Genomic DNA, 15893 nt, shown 5'->3' with positions numbered 1-15893 from the left:
TTAACTGAGCTTTAAATATTCCTTCAAAGCTACTCTGTGGAATTGTAGTTGGCTCTATTTCATAGTGTATTTGATAGTGTTGAGACTGTGGAATAAGAATCCCTTTCTCCGGCAGTGATTTCAGCTGTCAACCCGTACAGAAGTGACACAGGGAAACTGACAGCAAAACTGTTTTTTGTCAAGGCAAGGGCATTTCATAAGTGAATAAGTCTAGAATAGGCAATATCTCAGTCTCTTGAGCACTTTATTTGTTATAAATACAAGTCAATACCACAAGATGGCACCTTCTTACTCTCAACATCTACAATTACAAACAATTATCTTCATAAAATGGTTTCAGCTCTTTAATGTGTTTAGGTATTATTGAAACCTTATAAAAGCAAGACTTGCTATAAACAGGATTGGTGTTTGATGTATATTAAATGAGGTCAGATAATTAAATTCAAAAAAAGAATTTATAAATATTCAGATAAGAAAATTGAAATTACAAAAGCAGAGTTTGTTATCATTAAACTGAATAACCTGTGTGTATGGTATAGTATTATATCTACATGGCTAAATTTCTGTTAAAATAGTTTTAGTAATCAAATAATCTACCTCACTCTCCAATGTAATCACCTAACACTCAATACATATTTCATTCAGCAACCACCTAGCTTTCATCTAGACCAGCAGTTATGCCCACACCATTTTTTTTTTTTTCAATAAATGCAACCCATGAAGTGCCATCATCCCCTGGCTACAAAACAAAATACAATATTTAAAGGTAAAAACTCAGAGAATTTCTGAAATGGTAAACCATTCTCTCTGTGTTCATGAAAATAGGCAATCCAATTTCAAAGTCTTTGAACCAATGTAAACTCTAGAAAACTCAGTGTTGAAATATGGGAAGAATAAAGACTTGCACTAATATAGTGCATAACAAAGCAGTGTCAGGCTCATCATTTACAGTAAATGCCTTGATTGGACTTTCCTCCAGATTGTCATCATGCTGCTGAAGATAAAGTTTACTGAAGTCTGTGGGAATTCCATCATGTTTTCTTCCTCCCATTTCCAAACAGGAAGAGAAGGGTTTTCAGGACCCTTGGGAAAATCAAAAAATTAAACACACACCCACAAACAATTTGAAAGCAAAATGGCAGACCTAAGAATCCTTGACTCCATGTTCAAATGAAGTTGAGGAAATATTACTTTTGCAATATTTGTATTCTGCCCAATGTATCACATCATGAGATTCCTCAAAAAACTGAGAAGTCTGAGAGCTACAAAAGAGAAAGCGGTTAAGGCAGTTGATGTCTACATTTGGATTTCTTTTTCAGGTTACATGTCTAAGTCTCCGTCGTAGGCTAAGGTCAGAGGCTTCTGTTGGGGAGGTGTGCTTTGATGTGGTTTTGGCTTCTTGCTGCAAAGGGAAAAGAATTCCTCAGATATAGGTTCACAGAGCTCTGTTTATCTGCCAAAGACAATTACAAGGTATAGAAATTCATGTGGTTAAATGACAAAAGATTGAGTGCTCTGAACATGTGGGTTTCTTTTTTGAATACTTGTATATTTTAAGGACAAGCTATCATTTTTTTCGAAATCTTAAAAATGGTTTCATGGAAGCAATGAACTCGGTAGAGAGCTACTTTTCTCATTCTTGTTTATACTCAGTAATGCAACCAGATGCTGTTCACTAATTCCTAAGCTACCATGACCCTCCTATCAGATATATTTCATAAGAGCAGCTGGAACAGCCAGACTCCTCCACCTTACCCTAGTGGTGTTCTTAATTCGCTTCTGCTCTGACCTAAAACCTGACATTTGGATGCCATGTCACCAGAGTCTGCTAGGAAACTTTCTCTGATCCTGCACCATGCAGAGCCACTCTTGCCTGGTCTCTGACCTGAGGCTGACAACTTTGCCAGGTCAGGGAGGGCTGCTCTTCCTTCTCACAGAGAATCTGAAATTGACCAACCTGGGCAAATCATACAGTGATGGCCCAGATGTGGGGCAAAACAACCTGCATTATACTTTGTTTCTTAGTATGGGTAAAACTCAGTCTATGAAGGTTGCTAATTTGAATTTTATCTCATTGTACCCCACCCCTACCATACTGTTTCTCTTTCTTCCTCAGTGCCTTTGCTTTGCCATGCCTTCAGAGCATAGTTCTTTGGTGTTGCCAACTCTTGCCTTGTCTCCAAGTTATTTTACAGCATCATCCATCATTAATTGAAAGCATGCTCAGTGCCAAGCTCTGTGTGCTCAGCTTTTTACATAAAATACCTCAATAAATCCAGAACAACCCTGGGCAGGGGGTGGGGAGAGCATTAGGGTCAATACTTTTTTACAGAGAAGGACTAGAGAGGTCACTTACCTTCTCCCAAGTGACTGAGCAGCTCAGGCTGAAATTTAAACACATCTAACACAGACGCCCAGGCCCTTAACCTCTTCAGTGCACTATCCATGCCATTAATTTGGCATGTGGCAGACATAACATTTTTTTCTGAACATAAGAATTTTTATACTTTGAACTTAGAAAAACACATTTTCATGTGTACAATTCAGTGGCATTTAGTATGTTCAGTGTTGCGTAACCATCATCTTATCTAGTTCCAGAACATTTTCATCACTCCAAAGAAAAACTCTGTACCCAACAAGTTGTCTTCCTATTTCCCCTACCCTTAGCCCCTGGCACCCACTTAACTTTCCATCTCTTATCCGGATATTTCATACAGTAGAGTCCTACTATATGTGGCCTTTCTGTCCGGCTTCTTTCCCCTAATGGTTAACATTGTATTATGTGAATTTTACCATATACACAAAAAGAGATGCCTGATAGAATTAAAATGAGCCTAGAGAGTATCACCTAGTTCTAAAGCTTTTTTTTTTTTTTTTTGGTTTGATAATGAATATTACAAAAAGAAGAAATTAAAAATGATTTTAACACAGATCCTATCAGTGTTCCTGCTTGGCATCTGGGGTGCAGTGGGGACTCTGCATGCTGAGGGCTGGGCATGGGCTGTAGGCAGAGACCTTCCAACCAGGGAAGCTGAGGACAGGCAGAAACCAGCTCTGGCATCCTCTGCCATTGGAAGCCAACTCTCTGATTGTGTGCTTCTCTGAAGGGTATTCACTGCATGATTAGAATAATATTCAATTTTATATATAAGCATATTCCAGTGGCTCTAGTTCTACTGCCTGGCCCAGACTCTAGCTTCAAGAATGGACCCAGCTTGAAATGAGGTCCAGAGGATGCTAATCTGTAGCATTTAAAAGTACTAAGAGATCACACCACAGTTTAGGACAACCAAAACGACGACAGCTGTGAATCTACAGTGGTGGTGGTGCTGATGAGAGTGGAGGTTGTCTTAATACAAGAGGGTTCATCTGAAATGATAGTTGGGATCTTCTCCATCCTGCACCTCCTGTCTTTTCAGAGGAGAAAGGAAGAGAATGGGAAGAGATGTAGGTGCTTCCAAATAGTTCTTGACCATCTTTTCTTAATTAGCATTTGCCAAGGGCTACCAGGCAAAGAGAAATGAAAGAAGATCCCCGGGGAGTGGGGAAGAGGAATAGAGATGGCTGGATCTTGATACTGATGTTGCCTGGGAGACAGCTAAACTTGGCCAGCCTGTTTGTTGGGCCTATAAAATTCTGCTCAAAGTATTAGAGATATGTTTATGAATGAGTTCCCTGTATGGGACTATGGAAAAGAAAAGGGGTCTCCTAATACATAGGCCTTAAATCCTTGTGGGCCATGGAATGCATTGGGGATCATTTGGATGAAGACCTCATTTTTTATGAATCACTTCAAATTGGGTAACCTCTCAACTGCTACTAATATCATAACTATGAATATGTGAGATCTGAGAAATTTTAGAGTTTGAAAGTTCTTAAATGCTGGTAAACTGAGTAAGGTCGTATATGCTGGGTAGCTGTGACTTTACAAATCTTCCTGACTAGTTAAAAAATGCCTGAGGAGAGGAGATGTTCGTAGCAAAGTCAGCAACTAGAAGGCCTGTCTTGAGAGGCCCTGCTCTCTTTTCTTTCTCCGTTACTGGTACTCACTTTCCCCTTAAGAAATACTTTTTCTCTTCAACTCTGGTATCAGGAGAGGTGTGACCACCTCACACTAAATCAGGACCCGCCGATGCCTGCCACATGGGCCACCACCACTCATCCTGTACCCACGGTGGATCTCTAATCCATCACACTATTCTTCCCTGTCGGACTGAGGTGTCACCTCATAACTCTTCCTAATGGAGCCCTCTTGACAGCCACCACCACTTCCAGGGTTGGCACAGGGATAAAGCTATTATGCAACACTGAGGGTAAGAGACCATTGCGTGACACACATTTAAAAGACCTCCTCTGGGATCATTTGCATTTTAGCAAAGGACAAACCCAAGAAGCCAGAAAAACAAACTGATGATGAAAAGGCATACTGCGGGAAATTAACAGCACCACTGAATTCAAGCCCCAAGGACCCATCCCCAGGCCAGGAGAGATTAAATAGCTTGATGAACAACTGAAATGGTCTTTGGTCTATGCAGCCACTCATGAGGGCGGAGCCTTGGGGAGTAGGTGCACTACTCTGAAATGTGGGCACGACGATGGCCCATTTACAGAGATTGGGTATGCTGGAGTTATCGAGAGCAATTTTCTGGCACTATGTCTAGATTGACTACAGGCTCACCCAGCGCTCGTCTTCACTAAATTGCCTCATGGATCTTTATTGCCAGGGGAGCAGGGGTATCAGTAATATTTCAAAAACTTCGAGCACTAATGGTAGATGTACAAAGGGTTGTATCTGAACGAAGTGGTCCTTAAGAAGACGATTTTTCTATATTTTCTCAAAAGCATTTCTAAGTTTTATTATAAACTGCTTTCATCTAAAGTATACACCTAAGGCCTGGCATATTACAGCAGTTCTCTTGTCCTAAACCTTTTATTTTGGGGAGAAAATATAAAATCTCCAAAACTGTCATCATCTAACTCCTCTGCAAGCTATTTAATAGAAGAAAATGCCGTGAAAGTATCTATTTGGACTCTCTAGGCAGCTCCTGTGTAACAGGAAATGGTAGGTGTTTTGATATCAATAGGTCTGTTTCCAGGTCTATAGCTTACTTGGGAAACAAGGAGCCTCTAAAAAATATGAAAACTGTAGCCACTACATTGAACCTAAAGGGTTTTTAGGGTCACTCAAGAGAAAGAAATTGCACACAAGAAGACCAGTGGAAAGCATGTAAAGCTCTGGGCCTAGACCACTAGAAGTGATTTTACCAGGCTCATGACCTCAGATAAGTGATCCTCAGAAAAGTGAAATAACTTAGCTCGCTTTAAAATGGGTACAATAAGAGTAACAGCTTGGTAGATTTTTGTGAGGTCTGAAAAGGCAACCTATGTAAAATATTTATTCATCCACTATTCTACTTCAGGTGGTAGAGGAGGGAGATATTTAAGAAACAACTATAATCACAGCCTAGACAAGTACCAGACAGGAGGAGGAATGGACAAGTTATTCCAGACTGTTTAAGGGAAAAATGCTGGCATTTGCATTTTACTGGGAAGAAGCAACAGAGTGTCAATAGCTAAACATGAAAATTCATTCTAGATGAATAGAATAGAAGGAAGAAACCCTGGAACCAGAACCATCCTTGTAAAATTAGAAGGTACCACTGTAAGTACCCTACTTAGTACTTTCGGTACTTTACATTAAGTACATTCAGTACTTGGAAGTTTTTCATATAATGAACCATTTGTAATACAGAAAATACATGATAGACATCAAAAATATACATGCATAGTACAGATATAATGGTAAACTTCCCTAATTCAATGGGTACATGGGGTCTTGAATAAAACTTATGAAACAGCAACACAAACTAAAAGTGCTGTATCTCAATAACTTAGACATGAAGACGGTAAACTTGAAAAACTGAACCTGACTGTGGAAAGGGAGGTGAAAGCAGTAACGAAATGATCCAAAAGATGGACACAAGCTTTGTTCCCTACAAAAGAAAAGGAGTATGTTATAATGAATTAATTAATACAGGATTGTTGGGAATTAGAACTAAACACATGGGTTAAATATTCCAGCAGAAAAGGTACCATTTTATCAAAATTAAGAGTTTATAAAGGAGGTAATTTAAAAGGAAGTCTTCAGTAAGAAAAAGTGATTTAGGCCTATCCAACACAGCAGACTATCTAAGGCATAGGGAAACTAAGGAAGCCTTAAGGATTGTTCAGGCTTCAATTGTGGAAGACTTTAGTGGCTAGTTAGGCAGCCAAAACCTGACTTTCATTTTGTTGTCAAAGAAAGCCAACACTGGTGTCTGAGTAGGAGAGGGGCTGATCATATGGCTTTTAGGAAGACCAATTTGGCTGTAGACAGAAGAAAGGAACATTTGTTTTGAGTCCAGATATATAGTTATTGTGCTACTCCTAAAGGGAGAGGACCAAAGTCAAGCACTGAAGCTGAGAAAAAATAGATGTGAGAAAAAATAGATGGGAGAAATACTGTACCACTGGTCACTAAAATAAGGGAAAATTACACTGATGTTTACATTTTCTAGAAAGTTGTTTCCAGGATTCAATGATATACCTAATTAATCCCCTGAGTTTAGAGTCATTCAGAAAGGGCCTCAGGGTGCCTGGGTAGCTCAGTGGGTTAAGCCTTTGCTTTCGGTTCAGGTCATGGTGTCAGGGTCCTGGAATCAAGCCCCACATTGGGCTCTCTGCTCAGCAGGGAGTCTGCTTCCTCCTCTTTCAAGCCTAGTTGTTACCTCTATCAAATAAATAAATAAATAAATCTTTAAAAAAAAAAGAGGGGGGCCTCAATAAATACTTAATTTTGAAGGACTACAGAAATGTTAAAAGGCAAACTTAATGACTATTACTACAAATTACTACATCCCCAATTCTAAATCCTATGGTTCCCTCTACCCTGGAATACCTAAGAGATTAAAAATTAACAAGTGTGGTACATCCAAGTTTTTAAAGAAGAACAGACTATCTTATTCCCTTGCACTGTGTTGGTCCATTACTTTCAGAGAAGTTTCTCATCTGTTAACCTTCCTATATTTTGTCGCAATGTAAGACCTTTTCCTTCTTTTCTAATCTGTTCCACTGATGAATGCAGCCTATCGCTCTGAATCTCATATAAAGCTTTCAACTTCACGTTTGTTCATTACGACGGGATCTAAGAATACACACAAAATTTATCGAGACATAAAAATTGGTCAGGTCATTTGATTATAGGGTGAAGGACTAACCAAAGGTGTTACTTTTTACTACAGCTCTATGGAAAGAGTAGTTGGATAGAAATCCAATTTCTAGCACTAGAGGTGGCAGAAAGAATTAAAGTCATCTTATTTTCTTCACTAATTTTCACTGATCCAGGGCAAAGATTTATAAACCTGTGTAACCTTGGAAACAGAATCTGAGGCAAAATGTACAAAGGCTGGATTTGAATCGAGATTAAAACCTGGGTAAAAATTCTCAAGGAAATAGTTTAATAGATGATGAATATAAACATCTCAATTTGGAGAAAAAAGGTAGAGTAACACTTTGATCTCATGAAAGTAAAAAAAAAAAGATCCTTTAGAAATTTTGCTTGGAAGCTAATAAAATATTCTCAACACACTTGAAAACATTCAAATGTATCTACTCCTGGCTAGTTTTAAGAGCAGCTCATCAACTAAAATATATTCTGTACAGTAAACCAATTATCATTTTCTGAGAATAATAAATTTTTAGGAATAAGTCCCTTACAAAATGGAATTGACAGAAGATTTTACATCTGGTCAAGGTAGATTTTACATCTGGCTCTACTATTTAAAATGTACTAAACTGGTTGTTCGAACCTATGGGTCAAGATAGGTCAATTTAAGAATTAGAATTTTCTAGAGTAAAAGCTCTTAGCATTTACTGCAGTTTAGCATTACCTGGGATGCCTTTAAGTATCCAGATGACCCGGCCAAAGGCAAGACTAATAAAATCAGAATCACTGGGACTGGGAGCCAAGTATCGGTCCCCAGGAGGTACTAAGAGATGCTAAGATAAAGTCAAAGCGAAAAATAACCAAAATACTAAAATGGGGAAATCCTCACTAGTGATTTCCCTCTTATACCTTCTGATTAAAAGTAGGTTGTGTCAAACGAGGAAGGGAAAGATAAGTGATTTCAACTATTCTACTGTTGATAATTATTTGTGGGTAAAGGGTCCAGTGATAATGGCCAAGGATCTTTTAGTAAAACACATCACCAATCAGAACATGGAATATAAATGTTTTGTGAGTCAGTACTTACCAAAGAAGGTAGGAAGTAAATACTAGGAAAATCATGATAAGAAAACCTCCACCTGAGACGCCATAAACCCAAATTTTTACTCGGCCATCTGTTTAAGATAGAGATTAAATAACAAGCTTAGCATACAAAAGTCTTCTCATCTGAAATATTTATCATCTGAATTCTGAGACTGGCATAAGTCACAATCATAGTGGAACTACCCACATGCAACAGCTAGAAAACATCCGACAAAGGTGAAAATGTAAAATGTTAAGACACTATCAAATTTTTCACAATGGCAAACACACCAGTAATCATTATTTCATAAAATCTAATGATCAGGCTATTTTAAATGTATTTTTATGTGTGTTTAGTCTCATATATACAATACAGAAAGTACTGCAATACATTTTGACAACATCAGGAGAAGCAAAAAATAAAGAGGCCATCCTGAAAGCAAAGCAAATTACTGTCACCACTTTGGTGACACCTGATGTTGACTGAACAAAAACTAATGCCCAAAAGTAATAAACTCACTAAATTATGTCAAATTATAACCACGCGTGTAAAAGCACAGACATTATTTTTATGTCCTATCTGCCAGAGTTAAGAAAAATAAAACCACGTAAGTCTGATCTATTTTGTGATTTTTACTGTTATGTACAACTCGAGTGTAAGTATGGTTTTCTATGTTCTGTTTATGTGAGCACCGTCGAATGCCTGAGCGTTCCCAAGAACAGCCTTCCTTTCTGAAAGACACACACACACACACACACACACACAGAAGATTCATTACACTACATGAATTTAACTAAACTGCATGTCCAAAAAATCATCAGCATCTTATTTGAAAGGCTTCTGTGGGGTGAACAACAATCAAAATCTATGGTAATCAACATTTGTTTGGAATAAAATCACAATTACATTCAATTATATTGTCACTCCCCATTAGAGTTTTTGCTTACAGGACACTTTAAAACCTCAGTCAGGTTTTAGAATGAGGTTTCAATGTAGTAATGATGTTTTTCTACGGTCATGAAACTTTTAACAAAGCTTTGATTCTGATCTCTTTGAAACACTAATGATGAAATCCCCACTTCTGAGTTTTTTACATTTGGGGGCGGGGGGAAGTTTTCGCTAAGAGAGAAAGCACCTTTCATCTTCTTATTCCTAAACCTCACAGAGCTGAAGTATTTGGAGGCTCCAGAACTTTGAAATCCCCAGTGTAGAGGTATGTGGTCCATGTTACTTAAAAAAGAATATAACTTTTTATAATAGCATAATGAACGGGATCAAACTATGAAGAAAAGGTAAGTCATGAAAAATAAGTTGTGCTGCTACCCTCTCTCAATTCCTAAGCCAGGAGCTACCACTGTCAGTTATCCTTTTCCTTTCCTTTAGAAGTTGAGTTTCCTTTTGTATAGGCAAACGTTCGAGTACAAGCATACAAATATATACATCTTTTTTTTTGGTGGAGGGGGATACAAATGGCACATATTCTGAATTATACTTTTTCAGAAACAACTTCCCATGCTAGATCAGAAGACAGGTCTTATTCTTTTTAATCTGAAGCATATTGGATAATTGTATCATTTTCTTTTTCCATTTTCTGTTTATAGACATTTAGATTGTTTCCACTAGGCTTTAGAACAAACACTTGTGACAAACATTATTTAGTAGACATATATATATATATCAGTATGATGGGTTCTTAGGAAACAAATTTTAGGTCAAACTGTATGAGGTGTATTGCCTAAATGTCTTCCTAGCAGTTGCTCCAATTTATACTATCATGAGAAAAAAGTATACACATACATGTATTCACATCCAGGCTGCCACTGATGTCTTCATTAGCCCCCAGAGGCTAAGGACTTCACTTGTGGATTTGAGCATTCATTTCTCTAGAATCTCACACTAGTTCTTCTTCCTGAACTGGGGGCTACAGGTAATGGGGGAGCCTGGCTACATTTCCTACTACCCTTCCTTCAGATTTAAAGCTACTGCTCATTTAGTAACAAAATGAATGAGATGTTTAAAAAATCCATGGCCTGCCCAGATATAAAGCAGAATCAGCAGCAAATAAGATACTGTGGGCATCCTGAAAAGTTGGCTGAGGAGCATACATCTGGTTTTTCCTAGATCTAGTTTCCTTTGGGCCCGGGCTCTGGTTTTTGCTTCATTTAAGCATATCATTAAGATGCTTTGATACACAGAGGCCTGGGGTCTGAGAGGAATTCTCAGGGTATGTTTTGCGTGAGCTCTGTCTACATCTTCCCTCTCCACGTCCTGTCAGGCCTCTTTGCTTAGTTATTATTAGCATTTTTGTTTCCTAGCAAAGATATGTATGATTAGCACCAAGAACCTTGCATTCATTTTCAGCATGCTTTGTAAGGGGGGAGCTGAGACAAATTCTGTGACCTGCTTTGCAAATCTTCCTATCGCTTACTAGTGACAAAACCTTAGTCAAATTCATTTTCGCTGTTTCAGACTCCTAATCTCAAAATCATTAGGTTTTTGCAACCTAATGAGATCATTGACTCAATACAACCAGCCCAGAACTGCAGGTTACACAAAGCTTCTAATGTTCACTCCTCTCCTTAATAACCACTAATTCCTGACTCCTATAGGCCCAGCACTGTGATAAAACTCACATCACGCCTGCAAGGTAGGGGTCTTTGGACCCGTTTCCTCATTTATGAAATCAGTTGAGAGAGATGAAGACATTACACTCAGTCACAAAAGAGGGACATTCTGAGTTTTGATGTCAAGGTCTGTGTCTGAAATTAAGGCTCTTTACTGTTCTACCAGTGTTTCTCAAACCATATAGCATCCCTCAGCATTTCCTAAGGTATCTGCAGGTTCTTGATCTAAGGCAACTTCTGCTTTTAATTTCAATTATACACACATATTCACAGTTAAAATGGCATTCTCTTTTGCAGAGGTAATTTACAATGAAAAGATAACTCTAAAGGTTAGTATCATGGGGACTCAATTCAATAGCTTGTAGACTGGGGTTGAAAGAGACTTCTCTTCAACCATCCAGGAGAATATTTTACATTGAAAGGGACTCTCCCTTTATGACGTTCAGATTTGAGAAACCTTGGATTGGACCACATCACCTCTTTTGTCTCTCCTCTTTTACTCCTTCCCTCCATTCTAAAGAAGGTCATAAATGGGGCGCCTGGATGGCTCAGTGGGTTAAGCCTCTGCCTTCGGCTCAGGTCATGATCTCAGGGTCCTGGGATCGAGGCCCGCATCGAGCTCTCTGCTCAGCAGGGAGTCCACTTCTCCCTCTCTCTGCCTGCCTCTCTGCCTACTTGTGATCTCTCTCTCTCTATTTCAAATAAATAAATAAAACCTTTTAAAAAAAAGAATGTCATAAATGTCATAAGCAGTGGTGACAATAGGAACCCCGATGTCCCTCAAGTAAATGTGTATTTCTTACTCTTCAGTGTACCTGGATCAAGAGGTTGAAGTGACCATCCTTTAAAAATGTCATGTATCTTTGAATTCACAGGTCTGTTTTTCCCCGCAAGGTTCTTCACATCAGCTTTTTTCTCCTCAGAGCCGGGTACTTTCATACAGTAATCCAGGAAACCATTTGACCTCATGATCTCTCTGTAGCCCTTCTCACAACCGCAGACTCCACCCTACAGCATACAAAATAGTTTTCTGGTTACATGGTGATGAAAATGAACAATGTAAAAGTTGGAATCACTTAATAGCTGTGTGATGTGTTATGACAATTTGGGGTTTTTCAGCAATAGAGTTGCAAAAGAGATGAAAAACAGAGCAGTTCCTTTCTTGTGAATTCCAAAGTCGACCTTAAAGACATCATCAGATCTCATGACTTCCAAGTAAGAAATCACAATTCTTTGTCAACAGAGGGCATCAATTCTATCCTTTTCTCCCTTACAGAGGTGTTCAAGGCATTTAATCAAATTATCCTCCATTCCCTGTCTCCCCAATGCAACTGTTTGAAATTCCTGCCCACTCACTGGAACCTGCTGCCCTTGATGCTGAGAAGTAAAGCAACAGGGATTATGTAAGAAGCGCCTTTGGGCTTTGTGCTCTTTGATGTCTGTTGCCCTGTCAGCTGCTGAATGTGCTTACCACCTTCTACCACTGATCACTAACTAGTCTGAACTACCTCTCTGCATGCTCTGCACTTGGCTCTGCACTCAAGGAGGGCAGCCTGAGTGGAGAAAAAGAAAAAAGACTTCACCAAAGGCACATGCTCCACAGTCTTCCTTGGAGGAACCAGGTGTCACACTACAACATGTTCCTAGTTGGCACTGTAACAATGTGTCCTTCCTATTTCTCTGAACTCCTGATCATTTTCATGTACAATGAACCTCTCCAAGATGCTGGCTGGGGTGAGATGTAACAAACAAGGATTTCTCTCTGTCTCTAGAAGTGAAATTGAAAATAATTGCTCTTCTGTCCTCCAGTAAACATAAAGACAATAGAGAAGAAGAGAATAAGTTGGGCATAAAATTATGAATCTGTATGAGTTTGCGGTAGGGGCACCTTACCTGAAACTATTTAAAATGTTTTGAACAGACTCTAGTCTCACATAGCCACTCAAGGCTGGGTGAGCCATAAGGATCGGTACATTTGGGTCATCGATTGTTAACTGAACACATGATGTTAAGGAGCAAAAGATACTAAAGCTAAGGAGGGCACCTCCATCTTCTACAAGAGGAAAAGGTAAGAAAAGTACATTAAATTTAATAATTGCCATTGTTTAGTAAAAGGCAGCATTCCTATAATAATGACATGACAGCATTTAATTTAAAGATATTACATGATGTTTAATAGAGAGCTAATTAAGACGATTAAGATCACCTCTAATCTAACTGAAAAGCTGTAGCCAATCACATGTGCCAAAAGTTCAAGGCAAAAGGTTTTATTATGTTTATTTTATTATTTTATTGTATTGTATTTTAATAAAATACTATTTTATTTATGTTTTATTCAAGAGGGTATCCAGACAGCTGGTGGACATCTACACCTCCTCTTTTGCAGACCTGATGAGCCTAGAAGTTGTTGCTGACCTCTTTTCTCCTCTGTAAGCTTAGGCACTAGCTTTTCTGTGGAAGAAACTGACCCACCTTGAAGTGAAAGAGCCATAAAACAGGACGGAGTGCTTGAATTATTTTTAACAGGATCATTTTTGGAAACAGCACATAATAAGAAACCTGTTCCTTTAAAGAACATGATAGAGGCTCTGCTCCCTATGAGGGTCATTGATTAGAATACGCTGCACATTCTGCATTAATTCCTGAGCAGTGGTAAATGGGAGTGAAGGGAGAAGAATGGAAGAAAGAGCTCTGCTTAAAAAAAAAAAATGTACACATGTGCATACATACTTTTTCTCCACAGGCAAATATTTAACTTATTTTAAGTGAACTGAAAATTTATTCATATTAGTGTAGTCAGTTTACTAAATAATTAGCAAATATGAACACTGATAAGATCTTTCAAAATCATTTGGGTAGCTGAAAAGCTAATAATGAAAGAATAAATCACTGAGAACATTTATTGATAAGCAGAGCTAATATGAATTAACTATCTGAAAGGCAGATTTGGCTATAGCCTTCAGACATGGCTCTATTAAAAAAAAAATCCTTAATGGCTGTGATTATTCCTGCAAATTCCTCTAGATGGTACCGTGAGCACATGGAACTGCTGCTAGGACTGTAGCTTGCGGGACTGAAAACATCCCCAGCATATGCAGAAGACAGCAGTTAAAGGTCTAGAGGCTTCAGCGCGGGACTCACCTGTGTACAGTAAGAGAAAGGTTTTTTGCAGGCTGGATTACACTGCCGAATAGCAGCAGGACGTGCCTGAGGGGCGCAGCCTCCTACAAAGAAAAACAAAAACAAAAAGAAAAGAAAACAAAAAACACAAAACCCACCATCATTTGTGGACTTTTCTATGATAAACATTAAAAAAAAATGGTTTTCCTCTCTGGGCACTCTGTAACAGTACTCTTTTTTATATGCATCTGCTGACACATGGTCCAGCTGTATTTTATTGATTAGGAAGAATTGTTCAAGATGGGAGGCTCTGCCAACAAGACGGTTGCGGTAGTTTTTGTACCTATTCATCATTGGCAAATGTGATTCTATCACAGGACTCTGCTTGAGGGCCACATCTGTTTGCCGGGCCAGAAAAAGAATGGATGAAATTTCAATTTCAGTTCAGGAGCCCAAAGTACACCTGCTCAAAGACCCATTCTTTGTATATTTTTCTTTAGTGCCTGAATACCCCAACTAGGCAATAAGCCAATTGGCAACAACCAATGTTAAAAGAAAGCCACAAGTAGGTTCATGGACCACAATAGCAAACTTCTTGGTAAAGCTTTAAAATATATCTCAGCTAGAATGCATACACACACACACATACACACACAGTCACAAATGGAGCTTGACACATTTTCTAAAAAAAGCAAATGTATAAGCTCCTGGAGAGGCAGTCATACATCTGATACAGTACTTTCAGGTATTAAATATTTTTGAGTAAATGGATGGAATAATGTCTCTGTACTCTGCGATAATTTACACATTAGTTATGCCTTTCAGGAGTCAGGTACTAGGCTAAGAACTTGATGTATTGAGGGTAGCATTTAAATTGTATTTATGTAATACTGGTTTCACTTATAGATTCTAGCTTTTGCCTTACTATAATTGCCACCCAGTTATAGCTTATGATTGGGTACCTAGCAAAAAGCTTTCAGCCCAAGATGGTGTAGGAAACAGACCTACATTTTCCCTGTGAATGAAGCAGCTAAATTCCTAGTGTTACTGAAAGAATAAAAATCCTCACAGGGTAAAAAAAACAAAAAAACAAAAAACAAACACAAACCTAAAATCCAGAACTATACCTCCGTGTGAATGGATAATTTGGACAGAGGAGTAATAACCACATGGTGGTGTTGCTGCCAGTACTGCTTGGGGCGGGTAGGGGGGTGTTTCCACTGAGTACCAGAGATCTCCAAAGAGCAGTGTCTGCAACCCTGGGGACAGAATCTCTAGGGAATTGGTAGAGATTCCCTAGAATCTCTAGTAGTCTTATCTAGACAACACTGTGCATCTTCTAGTATCTAGAAGATACTAGAATTTGTGTAGCTCATACAAATGTTGTTTAAACTTAAAAAAATGAAATGAAGCTGATAGTTAACAGCCGATAGTGATAACCTGAGCTCATCAATGGATGGCCCAGTGCTGTACACTGTGCAAGTCCACAGAGGAGAATTTGATAGTGTAACCTGCACCAGCCTGCTCTCAGGGTTCTGAGAGGATGCTGCTTGTGATTTTTCTGGTTAAACAGATTCACAACGTATTCAGTTTCAACAATAACTTACAGAATGGGCAAGCAGCTTAAAATAAATTACCATATGGATAAACTATGGATTAAAGGGAATACAATAACACAAATATAGGCAAACAAGACAAAGACAGGGCTGACAATTCTTCCATTCCTATGGAAGAATAGAAATTCTCATTGATATGATAAGCTCTGTCAGCTGCAGTAAAAACAATGCCAATTTTCTCTGAGAAGGCATTAAAAAATTTTAAAATTGAGATCATTTGTACAATCAGATTGTATCCACTGTCA

At 38.6% G+C, this 15893-nt stretch overlaps 1 protein-coding gene across 2 annotated transcripts in view; it reads right to left on the bottom strand.

Annotated features, from left to right (window-relative positions):
* Nucleotides 1-225: 225 nt before the first annotated feature.
* Nucleotides 226-15893, bottom strand: part of THSD7B (thrombospondin type 1 domain containing 7B) — an 824611-nt gene continuing 808943 nt past the window's right edge. Inside the window, exons 25-28 of one of the 2 annotated variants that reach the window (XM_082689340.1) lie at nt 14054-14136; nt 11728-11920; nt 8292-8379; nt 226-1453 (exon numbers count right to left, since the gene is read on the bottom strand). In XM_082689340.1, coding sequence (XP_082545466.1) covers nt 1453; nt 8292-8379; nt 11728-11920; nt 14054-14136 — 365 coding nt within the window. In that variant the 3' untranslated portion in view covers nt 226-1452. The remainder of the gene's footprint in view (nt 1454-8291; nt 8380-11727; nt 11921-14053; nt 14137-15893) is intronic. The other variant, XM_082689339.1, reaches the window with a different exon arrangement.

This window comes from Mustela nivalis (assembly GCF_964662115.1).
Source record: "Mustela nivalis genome assembly, chromosome: 11".
Taxonomy (NCBI): Eukaryota; Metazoa; Chordata; class Mammalia; order Carnivora; family Mustelidae; genus Mustela; species Mustela nivalis.
Note: the sequence above shows the minus strand (reverse complement) of the source record. Positions and strands in the feature narration are given on the sequence as shown.